Raw genomic sequence first — 15,821 nt, forward strand, 5'->3', positions numbered from 1 at the left:
GATCTACAAATGAATAGGTAAGTAATCCCTTTCTTTAGATTTCAGTCAAGTGATTTAATTACAGCAACTCATTGCATAACTCAAAGCCAATAATATATAATAATAAGCTCATGGCAATTTAAAACTTTATGATGCCAGGGCTAATTTGGGTAATAATAACTACTGTAAACACTATGAATCACCTATTAAGCATTAGCAAATAGTTAAATCATTATCTGTTAAGCATTAACTCTACATTATTAGATGTTAGTAAATAGTTTACAACTGCATATATAAATGCTTTATTCTTGACTTTTAAGTACATTTAATATGGGTTTAATAATTGTAATTTTATACTTTGTTACTCTTTAATTTTTCATTACTAAATTAAGTATTGTATTATTTGCAAATCATTTGTATTCAAGATTAGTTGTTTTTTTTCAGATCCTTAAGAATGAGTTAAATGATTAATAAACTATTCAAATCAATATTTATCTAAATTATTAATTGCAAGCATATCATATTATTAATTTATAAAGAATAAATAGCCCTCATTTTAGATTAGGTCACAAAACTGGATAAAGTTGAATTAATAAAGCATTGTTAACATATAAATTAACTATCAATATATGCCTGAATAATAAGATATATAAATGATAATTTTTATATTTTATAGTTTATAGTTTATTAATAATTAACTTGCATATTCTGAATAATCTCTAAAAACCAGCAACTTCTCTCGATTAACTGGTTTGTAAAAGATGCAATACTTCATATAATGATAAAAAAAATCATTAAGCTCATTATATATGAGTTTATAAGTCAAGAATATAGCATTTGTATCTGCAGTTAAAAATCGTTTACTAACATATATTAATGTAGAGTTAATGCTTAACAGATAACAGAACTATTAACTAATGCTTAAAAAAAATTCATAGTGTGTAATTATAAAGTGTTACCCTAATTTGTATAAATTTTTACAGTCTCATTCATACATTTTAGTATGATATGCTCTTCCCCCAATGAGGGTTAATGTCTAGATTAAAAAATCTTATTTATTATATAAATATAAATATATTTAAGTAACTTTTCTGACAATACATAAATAGTTATGTTTCCTCATAAAATAAGGCTTTAAATAATATAGGCCTTATCATACACCCAGCGCAATGTGGCGCAAGGCGCGGTGCAATAGTCTTTTGCTAGTTTCAGCTTGGCGCAAGAGTCGTTTTGAGGCGTTGCGCTACGCTGTTTAAATAGCAAATGCATTAGCGCTCATATGTGCGCCCATAGGCATTCTGGTCTAAAAAGTAAGGCTTTCTGAGGCGCATTGCTGGTGCGTTGCTAATTTGAGAAACTATAATAGATTTTTCATTAGACCAAAACTAACCCGGTGTAAACTCCAGCGCAGAGTCGCGCCTCGCTTACACACTGCTTAATACGCACAAGAGAGCAATAGGCAAATATCTTTACATATGAAAAATTTAAATATTAAGGATATATAGAGGATATAATAAGAATAGATATAGGATATAAATATAAAGGATTAAAATATTACAAAACATATTATTTTCTAGCCTACATAAATATGAAAAATCACTGCTTTTATATCTTCTTCATCTCAGGAGGCTTTTTCAGTTCATTCATAACAATTTGTTTTTGTATAATGGTATTATTATTAGCAGCATTATTTATTATATCCATATTTATATTTGTTTTATTAAAAGCAAGCTTAGATTTGCCCACCTGTCAGGTTTTAGACCATATTAGACCACAGCATGTGTTTTAGGATATAACTCAGGTTTTTGAACACACTTCGTTATTATTGTTCATTTATTCGTTTGCTGGAAATTAGAACTGAATTTAGAAATAGTTTTGAAACAAATATTTGCGTTTAACAAACTTATATTTAATTATTTATAGGCTAATTGATGTCTGTGCATAAATGTTTCCGTATCCAAGAGTGAAAGTGAAAGTAGATCAATTATCTCTCATTCTCACACAGTAGATGCTCTCTTTAACAGTTTTCTGTTAAAAGAACTGTTAACTGTTTGCTAGTGAAATGCTCAGTTTTTTCACTTAGACTTACTTTACATCCTGTAAATAGCAAATGCGCTTATGGCGCGACGCAGCTGGCTCTTAAAGGGAAATGGAAGATAAGATTCTGATTGGTTTATTCTCAAAACACACCTATAACTCATAAAAAAAAAAAAAAAAAAACTCAACCCTTTTAGACCATGCGCCACGGTGCAAAGCGGATTTTCCCGTCCTTAAATTAGCAAAAATGCGTTCTGACTCACCCTAATAGCGTTTGCGCCCTGCGTTTTGCGCTCTGCGCATGGACCGTCAAAATAGAGCCCTATATATTTACACAATATTTTATGAAATACCGTTTTGAGAATAATAACTTTCAAAAATTTTAGTCCATCACTGCTAGCAGTCATTTTCCTACTGTTTTTCTTGTCTACGTCATATTGATCAAACAGGGTGGATGTAGAAATTACCTTGTGGACGGGGCTGGGTGAAGCTTCTGTTTTAACACACGCAGGGTTGCAGCAGCACAGGTGGGATCCTGCTCTTCATCACACATCCTCCTCTTCAGCCGAGAGAGACTGGAGGACACCGGAGGAACAGCACATTTGACCACTGGTCTCGAAGGTTTTGCTTTCGTCCCAGAGGTTGATGTCGAAGGAGTTTCATCAAGTCCTATAAGAAACAAAAGAAGAAACTTTATAAATGTTTAGCAGTCAAATATTGTGAACACAAACTTCAACCTGCTTTATTAAGGATTGCTTCTACATGTAAAACCCTATTCATCTTCTTATAGTCTAATGCACTGATGGGGTTTTAACAGGAGCGTGCAGGGGCTTAAGGTTGTCTTAAGCAGGACACAGAGATCTGAGAGTCACCCTAAACCTGCTCTACTTCCAGACGGAGATCAAAAAAAAACATTAAAGTACCATGAAGTCCTCTTAAGACTAATTTAGAGACACCTGACATGGACAAACAGTCATGTGGGTGGGCATATAAGGAGATCCTAGTCTGTTTTTATTTAATGAGCGGTAGTTTCAAATAACTGCCAAAGACAATGACAAGGATAATTTAAAATGGTCAAATGAAATATTACTACTATTTGTAGTAGTATTAGTACCACTACTACCCCACCACAACCACTACCACTACTACTAGTACTACTACTAATAATAATATTATTATTAATTCAAATATTATTTTTTTTAAATATAGTTATTTAAATATAGTCTACAGCAATATATATATATATATATATATATATATATATATATATATATATATATATATATATATATATATATATATATATATATACATTATTTTTATTCAATTTCATATAATACTAAATATATAATATAATATGATATAATATAATATAATATAATATAATATAATATAATATAATATAATATAATATAATATAATATAATATAATATAGGAAAAGATTCTTTCCTCAGGTTATCTACATCATGAACAGTTAAATATTGCCATACTGTGCAATAAGCATGTGCAATACTTTTTCATACACACCTGTACATAGCACCTTATAAAAATATATAATAAAATACTTTCTCATATGCATTTGTACACAGCACCTTATAACTTGTTAATTTCTTTTTTAAATCTGTACATACAATTCATCATCCACAGCTCTTTTGTCTATCTCTTGCATCTCTGTCTAATGTCTTTCACATATTTATTTTATGTACACTGGAGGCTTCTTTGGCCAAAAACAAATTCCTTGTGCGTGTAAAGCACACTTGGCATTACATTTACATTTACATTTAGTCATTTAGCAGACGCTTTTATCCAAAGCGACTTACAAATGAGGACAAGGAAGCAATTTTCACAACTAAGAGCAACAATGAATAAGTAGGCAAGTTTCAGGTCTGTAAAGTCTAAGAAGGGAAGTATTAGTAGTATTAGTATTTTTTTTTTTTTTTGTACAGTTAGTGTGATATTCAGAGAGGCAATTGCAGATTAGGAAGTGTAGTGGAGAGTAAATAGTTGAGTTTTTAGGCGTTTCTTGAAAGTAGCGAGTGACTCTGCTGTTCTGATGCAGTTAGGGAGTTCATTCCACCAACTGGGCTGATTGAGCGTGAGCGTGAGCGAAAGTGATTTCTTCCCTCTTTGGGAGGGAACCACGAGGCGACGTTCATTCACAGAACGCAAGTTTCTGGAGGGCACATAGATCTGCAGAAGTGAGAGCAGATAAGAAGGAGCAAGGCCAGAAGTCACTTTGTAGGCAAACATCAGAGCTTTGAATTTGATGCGAGCAGCAACTGGCAGCCAGTGCAAACGGACTAGCAGCGGAGTGACATGTGCTCGTTTAGGTTCATTGAAGACCACTCGTGCTGCTGCGTTCTGGAGCAGTTGAAGAGGCTTGATAGAGTTAGCTGGAAGCCCAGCTAGTAGAGAGTTGCAGTAATCCAGTTTGGAGAGAACAAGAGCTTGATCAAGGAGTTGAGCTGCATGTTCAGATAAGAAGGGTCGGATCTTTCTGATGTTATAGAGTGCGAATCTGCACGATCGAGCAGTTCTAGAAATGTGGTCAGAGAAGTTTAGTTGGTCATCAATCGTTACTCCCAGGCTTTTCACCATTTTGGATGCAGTAATGGTTACCCCATCCATCTGGATTGAAAAGCTATGGTGTAGAGTCGAGTTGGCAGAAACTACAAGCATTTCTGTTTTTGCGAGGTTCAGCTGGAGATGATGATCTTTCATCCAGTGTGAAATATCCAACAGGCAGGCTGAGATGCGAGCTGGAACCGAGGGATCATCAGGATGAAAAGAGAGGTATAGCTGGGTATCATCAGCATAGCAGTGGTAGGAGAATCCATGTCTCTGGATGACTGGTCCTAGAGATGATGTGTAGATGGAGAAGAGAAGTGGCCCAAGAACAGAGCCTTGAGGTACCCCAGTGTTTAGATGCTGTAGGTTGGACACCTCTTCCCTCCAAGACACCCTGAATGACCTGTCAGTGAGGTAAGATCTGAACCATTGTATAACAGTGCCCGCAACGCCCAGTGACTCGAGCGTAGATAGCAGGATCTGGTGGTTGACAGTGTCAAAAGCAGCTGACAAGTCCAGCAAAATGAGGACTGATGATTTAGAGTCTGCTTTAGCCAGTCTGAGATCCTCCACGACCGAGAGCAGGGCAGTCTCAGTTGAGTGGCCTTTCTTAAAGCCGGATTGCTTGTTGTCCATGAGATTGTTTTGAGTAAGAAAGTCCAGGACTTGATTAAACACTACTTTCTCCAGAATCTTGGCCATGAATGGAAGCAGGGATACTGGTCTGTAGTTTTCAAGTAGCGTATGGTCCAGGTTGGGTTTCTTTAGCAGTGGGGTTACCCTAGCCTGCTTAAATGAAGTGTGGAATAAACCAGAGTCAAGAGATGTGTTAATTATGTGAGTCAGTGTTGGTATGACTGCAGGAGAGATGGCTTGCAAGAGATGAGAGGGAATGGGATCAAGTGGACAGGTGGTTGCATGGCTAGATAGCACGAGTTTGGAACCTCAGACTCAGAGAGCTGAGAAAAAGAGGTGAGTGTGTGTGGTGTTGGTGGTGTACCTTGCGTGTTTGTTGTAGGTGCAGCAAATTGAGCACTGATTTTTGCAGTTTTGGTGCAAAAGAATGTAGCAAAGTCATCAGTAGTAAGTGTGGAGGATGCGGGTGGAGGAGGAGGATAGAGGAGGGAGGAAAATGTTTTAAAAAGTAGGCGAGGATTAGTGGCATTGTTGATTTTCAGACGGTAACATGTCTGCTTTGCAGAAGTAACCTCAGCTGAGAAAGAGGACAGAAGAGTTTGGTATGTTAAGAGCTGTGCAGAATTTTTAGTTTTCCGCCAAATTCTCTCTGCAGCCCGAAGTTTTGAGCGATGCTCACGGAGAGTATCCGAGAGCCAGGGTTGCAGGAGGACTGGCACGGGCTGGCCTGGATGCAAGTGGACATAATCGGTCTAGACATGATGCTAGCGTGGAGCAGAGTGTATCAGTGGCACTGTTCTAATCAAGTGCAGAGAGTTTGCAAGATGGAGGAAGAGAGTCTGAAACAATGGTGGATAGTCTATTGGGTGAGAGAGATCGTAGGTTTCTGCGAAAGGTAACCAGTGTTGGAGTGTGTGGTGGCTCAGGAGTAATGTGGATGTTGAGAGACAGAAGGAAATGATCCGATATCGGCAATAAAACCGATTCTGATTTTGATTCTAAATTTCATTCAGTACCGTTAAATTTAGCACAATAAATTATGCCTTTATTAAATTTTTTCCTTGTCAGTTTTAGTATATCTGTCTCATACAACTTATTTTTTCAGTAAGAGATCTAAATATTCAAAATGAACAGAATGACTGGAATCAAGTCAATTTCAATTGTTTGGTTTTCTCAGCTAGCCAATGTGTGTATGTTTTTTTTGTAATGACATGAATATGACCTATAGCTGTATGGTACTCTATGGCAAGGTGGTTTACAAAGACAAGCCTTGTGTCCTTGTAATTCAAATTGCTTCAAAATCAAACTTAACTTTTAACATTTAGAATTTGCCAAAGGTTTCCTTCGAGGGTTGAGTTTAGGGGTAGAGGTAAGGGTAAGGCCATATAATAAGCAGTATTTACAGTATAAAATACATTATGTCTATAAAGGATACTAAATATATACAGTGCTCTGCATAATTGAGTACACCCCATTTTGAAAACAAAATTTTTTATCCATTTAACAGTGAATATAGACTATGTATTTAGGTGCATTTAAACTAAACAGATTTATTAAACAGATATATTTATTAAAATGATATTTTAGCCACAAAACATTTTTAAAAATTGAAAAAAATAGCACAATTAAATTTAAGCAAAATATTGAAAAAAATATACAACCTACGAAATTTCAACTACATTTTGACATTTCTTTGCTGCTTTAGATTTGTCCTTTTTTTACAATTTGCATTATATTTTTCTATAACATATACATGTGATTGTACTAGTTTTTGGACCGTTTTCATAAGTTATTTTGGTAGATAAGATCCAGATTTGGTTTCAGTACTGACTAATCTAATGTATATGCACAAATATAATATTGTAAAGCTTCCTATTAAAAATATGAAATTAAAAGATAGATTTGTAAGGGATGTACTTATATATGTTGCGCATTGCATATCTATGTTTGTATGTGTGTGTGTGTGTGTGTGTGTGTGTGTGTCTGCAATAGGTGAAATAAAACAAAACTTGAAGCAAAACTTTGTTTGTAAAATAAATTAATTCATCCCTCAGTTGCTAATTTTCATGTGTTTCATGTATTCTTTATTTTGCATTTTGATATTTTTTTTAATTGATAAGTGAAGTATTTACTTTATTTTTAATACATTTGCTTTTATACATGCCCATCTATGTTCATCTGCACTTGCAAAGCTAGATATTTGCTCACTAAAGTCTTTTCTAGCCTCTGGATAGATATCATCAAGTTCCTCCTTCAGATTTAAGTCTGATAACAAATGTTATGTTCTGATTACTTCAACAAATCACTAACCCTAAACATAAACAATCTAGTAACAGTGATGTCTTAGTAAACACAATGTCGTCTAATTCAACAGACATAAACTAAAGGAAATAAACGACAGTCCTACAACAGTGAGAAACGTATGGTCGAATTCTCACAATCCCCATCTTGATCCTACAGTTAATCCAGCTTCACCCGCTACCTCAATGACTTACGGCATCATAGCAATGCTCGGGTGTGCAGAATCATGAAATACGACCAAATCCTCTCTTTTTCTGTTCAAATTGACCAAAATGGTAGCTATTTGTCTGAAGCAATAAAGTTGCAGGTGCTAAAGAGATAAATCAATAAGAGGAAATAGAGAGGCCCAGCAGTAGACATAGAGTTGAGCTGCCAATGGTGGCGTTATTGATTTTCCTGAGTTCAGCAGGCCTTGTAATTAAAATGTAAATTTTGAGAGAGATAACGTCCTGACAGGAACGCCGGGATAAAGGGAGAGATAAAAGCTCTGTTGTGAAAGGAATGGCGAGAAAGAAGGAGAGAGAGAGAAAGGAGAAGAGGAACAGACAAAATGCTTTTCAAATGAAAGTGTTTCTCTTCGGATGAGAGAGCCGATGTCATTTTGAAAAAAGAAAGGGAAAAGATTAGCCACAGATGAGCTGGAGTCCCGTGACAGGTTGATGTAATATTAAATGAAACTGCTGATGCTAACTTGCACTGATTGATAAATTTGAAATGATGGAGTTAAGTTGGCAGTAAATCAGAATGATATTTTCCGCGTCCTGTTTTAGGAGTGTTTAAATTATACTGCGAGTGGTTGCTCTCTTAATGCGCAATTTCCATTTTCAATCTACATTCCTCTGCATGTGGAGTACACCAAAAAACTGCTTTTCACATTTAATCCAATAGAAAAGAAATGACATTCACGTGGCTCAAATCAGCCTCAGGTTTGACTGACTGTGGTAAAAGATTGGCTAAGGAATGCATCAGAATGACTACAGATCATATTTGGGGGTTAAGATTCAAATATAGGCCTATCTCTAACTATAAGCATTAAACGTTAGGCTTGTGTGAATGACAACATGCAAATGCAAAACGGAATTGTTTCTTAAAGGAACAAAATAGGCTTATTTTATAACTTCCTAAGAGTATGACATTTGGGTTTATAAAAAAAAAAATCAGATCTAGAGCTCTGGCAGGAGCACTTTTAATTAAGCTTAGCTTAGACCATTCAATCATATAACACCATTAGCATATTGCTAACAAAATGACCAAAGCATTTTGATAAATTTCTATTTAAAGTTTGACTTTTCTGTAAATTGTGAATGAAGACTGACGGAAAATTAAGTGACTATTTTCTAGGCTGATTTGGCTGGGAATTACACTCTCAATTCGATGTAATAATCAACTTTCCCCCCATATCATGTAAAAGGAGCCTTTTTTCCAAAGTGGACTGTTCCTTTAATGGATATTGGTCCTGAAATACATAAATGGCAACCCAAAAATATCTAGAGTGCCAGATTAAACTGCCAGATGATACATCATGTTTTAAATGAGTGGATCACACAGGAGAGGATCACACTTGTTTGGTATGTGGAAAGTCAGTCGGTACTTTAACACGTACACTTTATCTATAAGTGAATGTATCAAAAAATATCAAAGAAGATATGGTAAACCTTCAATTTAATTCACCTTTATTTCTTAAGCGCTTGCTACAATGTAGATGTAATGTTTCAAAATAGCTTAATGTCAATAAAGAAAAAGAGAATATAAGCCATAACACTTTTTACTTTCCCTTTATGAAAATCCAGCAATTGACTCTAAAGGGACAAGTAAAAACTTTTGGGTGGCTTTTGAGTTATCACTGAGCTGAAAAATTTACTTGGACTTACTGTAGCAACTCTAATATAATTTAAGATTACTATTAGAGTAATGATGTGGAAGTTAGAGGTTGGTTTATACTTCTGACCTGAGTGATCGGCGTGTCCCAAGGTGCATGCCTTGCGCGTTGCTATGCCTTTATACTTCTGCATGCTGTTTGTGTTGCTCTGCAATAACACTTCCAAATGCTAGCTGGCAGTTAGGTTTTTATGTTCCCCTGTGTATGTTCACGGGTGTTTTGTTTTTTCGTAATTCTGAGGCGGGAACAGGCAGATGTGCAATAACTTTAATCATGAGGTAAACACAAAACAAAAGTTTCCACCTGGAGCTTCGTCACGGGACTCGACATTTGTAAACACTCGTTCTAATGGGTTCTAATGGCTCTCGGTCCCACCCACAACCGTCAGCGCTACTAAGCCGACCAATCACAGATCAAATCACAGACAAAATGTAGTTATATTTTTTGAGAGGTGCGCATTAGCATCAGCCACGGCGAGGGCTATCTGACCACACAAAGGCTGTGTCAGAACATATGTGTGCACATCACGCAGAACTATAAATAAGCCTTAAGACTCCCCATTTTGCACCAATTGTGATGTACATCCAATTAAAACAGTTTCTGAAATTGAAAAAGATGGATGTTGCTAACAAAATGGAGGCAGGTCAAGGATTTGAATGCAAGTTTTCACAGCTGTTGGTGATTACTGTCCACTACAGAGGAATCACCATTGACACAGTATTGTGCAGGATATTTAGAAATCCTGATGATGACGAGAAGGAATGGCTAATTTATACAAACGCAATCGCACCAAATTTATTCAAACCACTAGCTACCGTGAAGGAACTGAAACTATTCAAATTGAAAACATGCACTGATATCCCCGCCCTAAGGGCATTCTATGTGACCAACAGTGAAGAAAAGTCATTTCAAGGTGGGAGGGAAAGTTATGATATTTCATTAAAGATTGTGAGGGTAAATTCATTTTTACAAAGTAATGAAGTGCATTTGTAACAAGCACTACTATATCCATATAAAAATAAAAGTAAATTTTCATTTCATTTCATGCAGAAAGCACTTTTGATAATAATGACAACCACATAGCAATATCATAACAAAATAATATTAAATAGTTAATAATATTAAACAGTACTTGCATTAAGTTAATAATAATCCTGTCTCAGACTAGCACTTGGTTTGGCTGTTGAACAGTTCAGCAAAGAGGCAGGTGAGGTGAGCATTGTAAATTACGGCTCTAAGCTAATGGGAGCTCATTAACACCATTGCTTTGTTAATTTGGCATGGCCAGTGCACTGATCATTACATACTTTACAGCAGAAAGCGGTTTGGCTCTGGGAAGTTGTAGAAATTATATCCTAATGAATCTTCAGTTAGTGCCTGCTTAGAGATGCTGAGAGGAAACAAATGAAGAAAGAGAACAGGAGAGGGCAGTGAAATCATATCCTTAATCTCATAATGAGTTCAGGCATTACATTAGTTTGTCATACATCTGGAAACTACTACAGTAAATGTATGGCATTCCAGAAGTGTATGAATCCTATTAGCTACTATAATCGATGGCTGTCATGACAGTAAATTTAGAATGGGACAGGATTTGAGGTCAAATATAATCTAGCTTGTGTCTGACCTATTGCTTGACCTCTGTCTTTTGCCTGTGGCTTCTTGTCAATAGAGCTGTCCTTGCCCGGATGGACAAGAATCTTTTGCATGTACAAATAGTCAGCTGTCAAAACAGATTTCTCTTGGCAGCCCCAGGTTATAATTGATTTAAACCAGGCTTAAAGCAATTTATAACCGTTCAAGAAGATATTCAGGTTTATTAGATGTGCAGATGCTTTCACACTGATGGTGTGTTATTTTGATCATACATTTCTCCTCAAATTCTTTTATTTTTTTATTTATAGTAGCAATAAATACAGTAAATGATTTCACTTAAGAAAGTGTACATTTACCATTGCTAAATTTTAACAGAACAAGTAACAGAGCACAATAAAAAAAACAAAAGTTTCATAAAATAAAATATATGAAAATAATAGTACCAAAAAATGGTAAAATAAATAATATCAATAACTAATAAATCAATAAATCTACATAGGTCAGAGAGGGTCAAATCTTTATTTATTCACTCAACTTTAGTTTAATTATTATCAACTGTAAATTTCTAATACAGTTGAAGTCAGAATTTTTAGCCCCCCTTTGATTGTTTTTCCTTTTTTAAATATTTCCCAAATGATGTTTAGCAGAGCAAATTTTCACAGTATGTTTGATAATATTTTTTTCTTCTGGAGAAAGTCTTATTTGTTTTATTTTGTATTAACCATTTAAAGGTCAAAAATATTAGTCCCTTAAAGCAAATTTTTTTTCAATAGTCTACAGAACAAACCATCGTTATACAATAACTTATCTAATTACAATATCCTGCCTAGTTAACCTTATTAACCTTGTTAAGCCTTTAAATGTGACTTTAAGCTGTATAAAAGTGTGTTGAAAAATATCTAGTTAAATATTATTTACTGTCATCATGGCAAAGATAAAATTAATCAGTTGTTAGAAATTAGCTATTAAACTATTACGCTTAGAAATGTGTTGAAAAAAAATCTTCCCTCTGTTAAACAGAAATTGGTGAAAAAAAATAACTAGGGGGCTAATAATTCAGGGGAGCTAATAATTCTGACTTCAACTGTATAAAGAGAGGATTAAGGGGGCGAGTGCAATGGGTTGTAAATTAAAAATTGTTTGTTCTGTGGATGGAAGTTAAGATAGTAATATTTTTATATTTCTATGAAGATTGGATAGAGTAATTTAAAGTATTAAGTCCACTTGAACCAGATATTTCTAATTGCATTAATTTGGAGTTGGAGAGAGAATGTATTTTTTTCTATCATATAAATTTTAGATACTATTTCTTGCCATTCTTGGGTTGTTTGGGATTCAGAAAGTAACCAGTGTCTTGTAATTGCTTTTTTGGCTGCGATTATTTAAATATCAAGTATTTTTCAGATTTACTTAATTGGATATCAGAGCTTCCAAAATAAATAACCATGAATCGAAAGGGTAGTGTAATATTAAGTATGTTTTCTATTATTCCATGTACTTCTGCCTAAAATTGTTTTATTACTGGACATTGCCAAAATGTGCCAGTATAGGTTCCTGAGACCGACATTGTCTCCTGCACTTAGTGTATGTTCCTGTGGTGTATAAAAAATGTCATTATATTTTAGCAAAGGTAAAAAAAAGAGACCTTTTATCTGGATTTATTAGCCCCCCAGTTGTTCCACCAAATACAGATTCCTTAACTATTTTGAAGTTAATGTCTGCAAAAAAAGCTAATTTTTTGTTATTTTATCAAACATAAGTGTTCAAAATTACCTTTTTATTTTAGGAAATGTCATCAGTAGTCCAAAGTTCTTAGTTTTCCCCCATAGCTGTGTATATGTGTTAATTATTTCATTCTATTTCTTTTTTTTATATATAACAATATGTATTTTTATTTACAACTTTATATACTTTATTTATTATTTACTATTTCTGAGGTAAATAAAAAACATTATGTATATCTATTATGTATTTCTAAAGTTCCTTTTTAAAGGCTACCACAATTCCTACATTACACTAAGCACAGACGTTTCACACTTCACACCTCAACTCTACAAACAAACTGCTTTGTCCTTTGAGGCTTTTCAGCCAACCGTTTCCCCATTGTGCTCTTAATACCACATTTAAATATCCCCTGCTGCTTTTAAGTCCACATATACAAACAAACAGGCTTCCCCAGAGGACTTTCCAGCTCATTTCTGCTTTGAAGCAGCCACTATAAGTGCGTGGTGATATCCTTTGAGAGATTATTTAGATTAAGCAAGGTCTAGAGAAAGCTAGTCCCACTAACCACAAAACGGGTTTGTCTTATTGCATTAACATGTGCACCTGAACAAACTCACCATACTCTGCCCGCAGATGTTCAGGAATATGAGGTTCATATCCTTCCTTTTCCGGCACATCCACAAAATCATCATCGTCATCCTCTCCATCCTCAGGAGCTCTCATCTACCTCAGAAAAAAAAGAGAGTTGTAATAATAAACAACACTTAAAGAAAAATGGTAATTTGAAGGAGTTTAAGAAGTATGAATATATTATTTTTATTTAATACAGATACAGATTTAATACAGCACTCATTGATTTGAAGACATTTTCTTATAAGCAATCCATGTTTTTTGGAAAACCATACAGCAGAATAGGCATGACAGACCAGCTGTAGGACACACACTCTCTGTAAAAAAAAACGCTGGGTTCCACAAAATTCAATCATGTCCCAACATAAATCCACTAAGTTAACACTTCACAAATTAAAGTGGATTGAACATAAAACAATTAGGTTGTCACCAAAAAAATCTCAAGAATTGTGTCAACTACTCTTGAGGACGAGTAAATCTTCACATAAAATTGTCATGGGTCATTCACATGGCCCTGGCTACATTGTTTTACTACCTTAAAGGCACCTATGATGAAAATCAACTTTTGTAAGCTGTTTGGACAGAACTGTGTGTATGTACAGTGTGTCCACTGTCATATTGGAGTGATATAAACCCAACAAGTGTCTTTTTTATTTATTTATTTTTTTTACACAATTTCCAGGCGTTAAAATAGAACCCAAATGCCAGTGATTTTGAGGCCCACTGCAACATAACGTAGGAGTGCGTTTTTCCCCGCCCACCAAATTGACTGAGAGATGACATGTTTCTGTAATAACATGTATACACATGCCACTGAATGTTTGTTTAGCAAATAAACTGAATAAAAGACTTGTTACAACTGTCTCAGTTTTTTTTTCAAGTTTAAATTTGCACTTTTTTAAAATAGTGCATTTTTGTAATAAACACAGTAAAATTGCTATGTAATTCTTAACCGCTATAATCACCATGGCCGTATGGTATCAGTAAACATGCACATGTGTGTGTGTGTGTGTGTGTGTGTGTGTGTGTGTGTGTGTGTGTGTTGCAAACGTCATTTGTGTAAGACTCATCATTTTAGAAAGGCTTGAATAAAATCCACCACAAATACATGAAATAAACATAATATTTTTGACTAACGAGCTGTATTTCAGCTTTTACCAACTCCCATGAGAATGGTGGGAATGGAAAAACAGCTTATTTGCATTTAAAGCCACAGGCTACAAAAACAGCTACAATATACTCAGACACCCAAATGGGCACATTCGGGAGGCTATAAAAAATAATTTGATGGGTATTTTGAGCTGAAACTGTACAGACAAATTTTGGAGACAGCAACAGCTTATCTTACATCTTGTAAAGAGGGTAAACTAGCTCACTTTAACAATAAAATTAAAACATAATATAAAGCACTGGCTCTTTTAATTTTGATATTAACAATTTAAACATAAAAGACAACAGAAATGTTAAGGCATTGTGTACATATTTATATGACAGTCATTTTCACTGAATGCATATTTATATTTATAACGGTAATGCACATCCATCATGCTTACCAAGAAAAACAATAGAAAAGTAGTGCATCGGAATAGAAAAACACTCTGTGTGGCTGATCTCTTAGACTTGTCAAATCATTTTTATATTGCTGCTCTCTGATGGTTTGAAGTGTTTCTTTTATCTTCGCTTGTAAGTCGCTTTGGATAAAAGCGTCTGCTAAATGATTCAATTGAGATAGAAATGTATTTTATTAGCATTTTTCAGCACTTTGAAAATGCCATAAAAACTACTCTTGCAAAACACTTCCTATTTTTGCCAAACTTGAAACGATGCGCGTTAGCTGACAGTTTACAAAGGATGTGTGTAATTCTCATTCTGCTGATTAACACTCAGATGGGATGTTCACTGTGGCCTCAGGATATTCCTGAGATTTACAGCACTCTGAATGGCAAACTCGGCAGTAACGTGAGACATCTTAACATTTTAATTCAAGGCCCTAATAGAATTTCCAGTTGACCACATCCAATTTTTTTTTCTAGTGGTAGTATTGTCCCAGCTAACTGTGACTGTATAAAATATTGCTTGCTATGTTGAATCTTTTTTTTTACCCTAATTTCTGACAGCGTGCAAAGCAGACAATCTGGAATATTTCTAAAGGTGGGGCAACGTGGAACTGCTGACGGTCTGAAATAAGCTAGTGTTGGATTCAGGCTTAATATTGGGAGTCTTAGTCTGGGCTAGAGATAGTGAGGTTGAGTTGTTACTGATTACATCTCTGTGCGGGCTGTTCTACAAAAGAGAGGGGCGAACAAGGTGATACGAGTCTTACTCTTAAGTTCTGTGTTCACATCATGCAATCACTTTAAGGAGATCAAGTCAACACCAGGCACCAGATAAAGCCATCTTAAAGGCAACCCAAACCAGATTTGGGCTTTATGAGCCTTGACTAGAAGAAAAATCAAGGTTTCTCAGATC

The 15,821-nt window shown here is 34.9% G+C and overlaps 1 protein-coding gene across 4 annotated transcripts in view; it reads right to left on the reverse strand.

Moving 5' to 3' along the window:
* The window catches only part of uvssa (UV-stimulated scaffold protein A), a 77,024-nt gene that overhangs the window by 13,400 nt on the left and 47,803 nt on the right, over positions 1 to 15,821 (reverse strand). For all 4 annotated transcript variants that reach the window (XM_087280327.1, XM_087280325.1, XM_087280326.1 and 1 more), the window contains 2 exon segments: positions 13,340 to 13,445; positions 2,484 to 2,685 (listed from right to left, as the gene is read on the reverse strand). In XM_087280327.1, coding sequence (XP_087136453.1) covers positions 2,484 to 2,685; positions 13,340 to 13,445 — 308 coding nt within the window.

The sequence above is a fragment of the Danio rerio genome, chromosome 14 (genome assembly GCF_052040795.2).
Source record: "Danio rerio strain M-AB ecotype USA chromosome 14, GRCz13ab, whole genome shotgun sequence".
Lineage (NCBI taxonomy): Eukaryota > Metazoa > Chordata > Actinopteri > Cypriniformes > Danionidae > Danio > Danio rerio.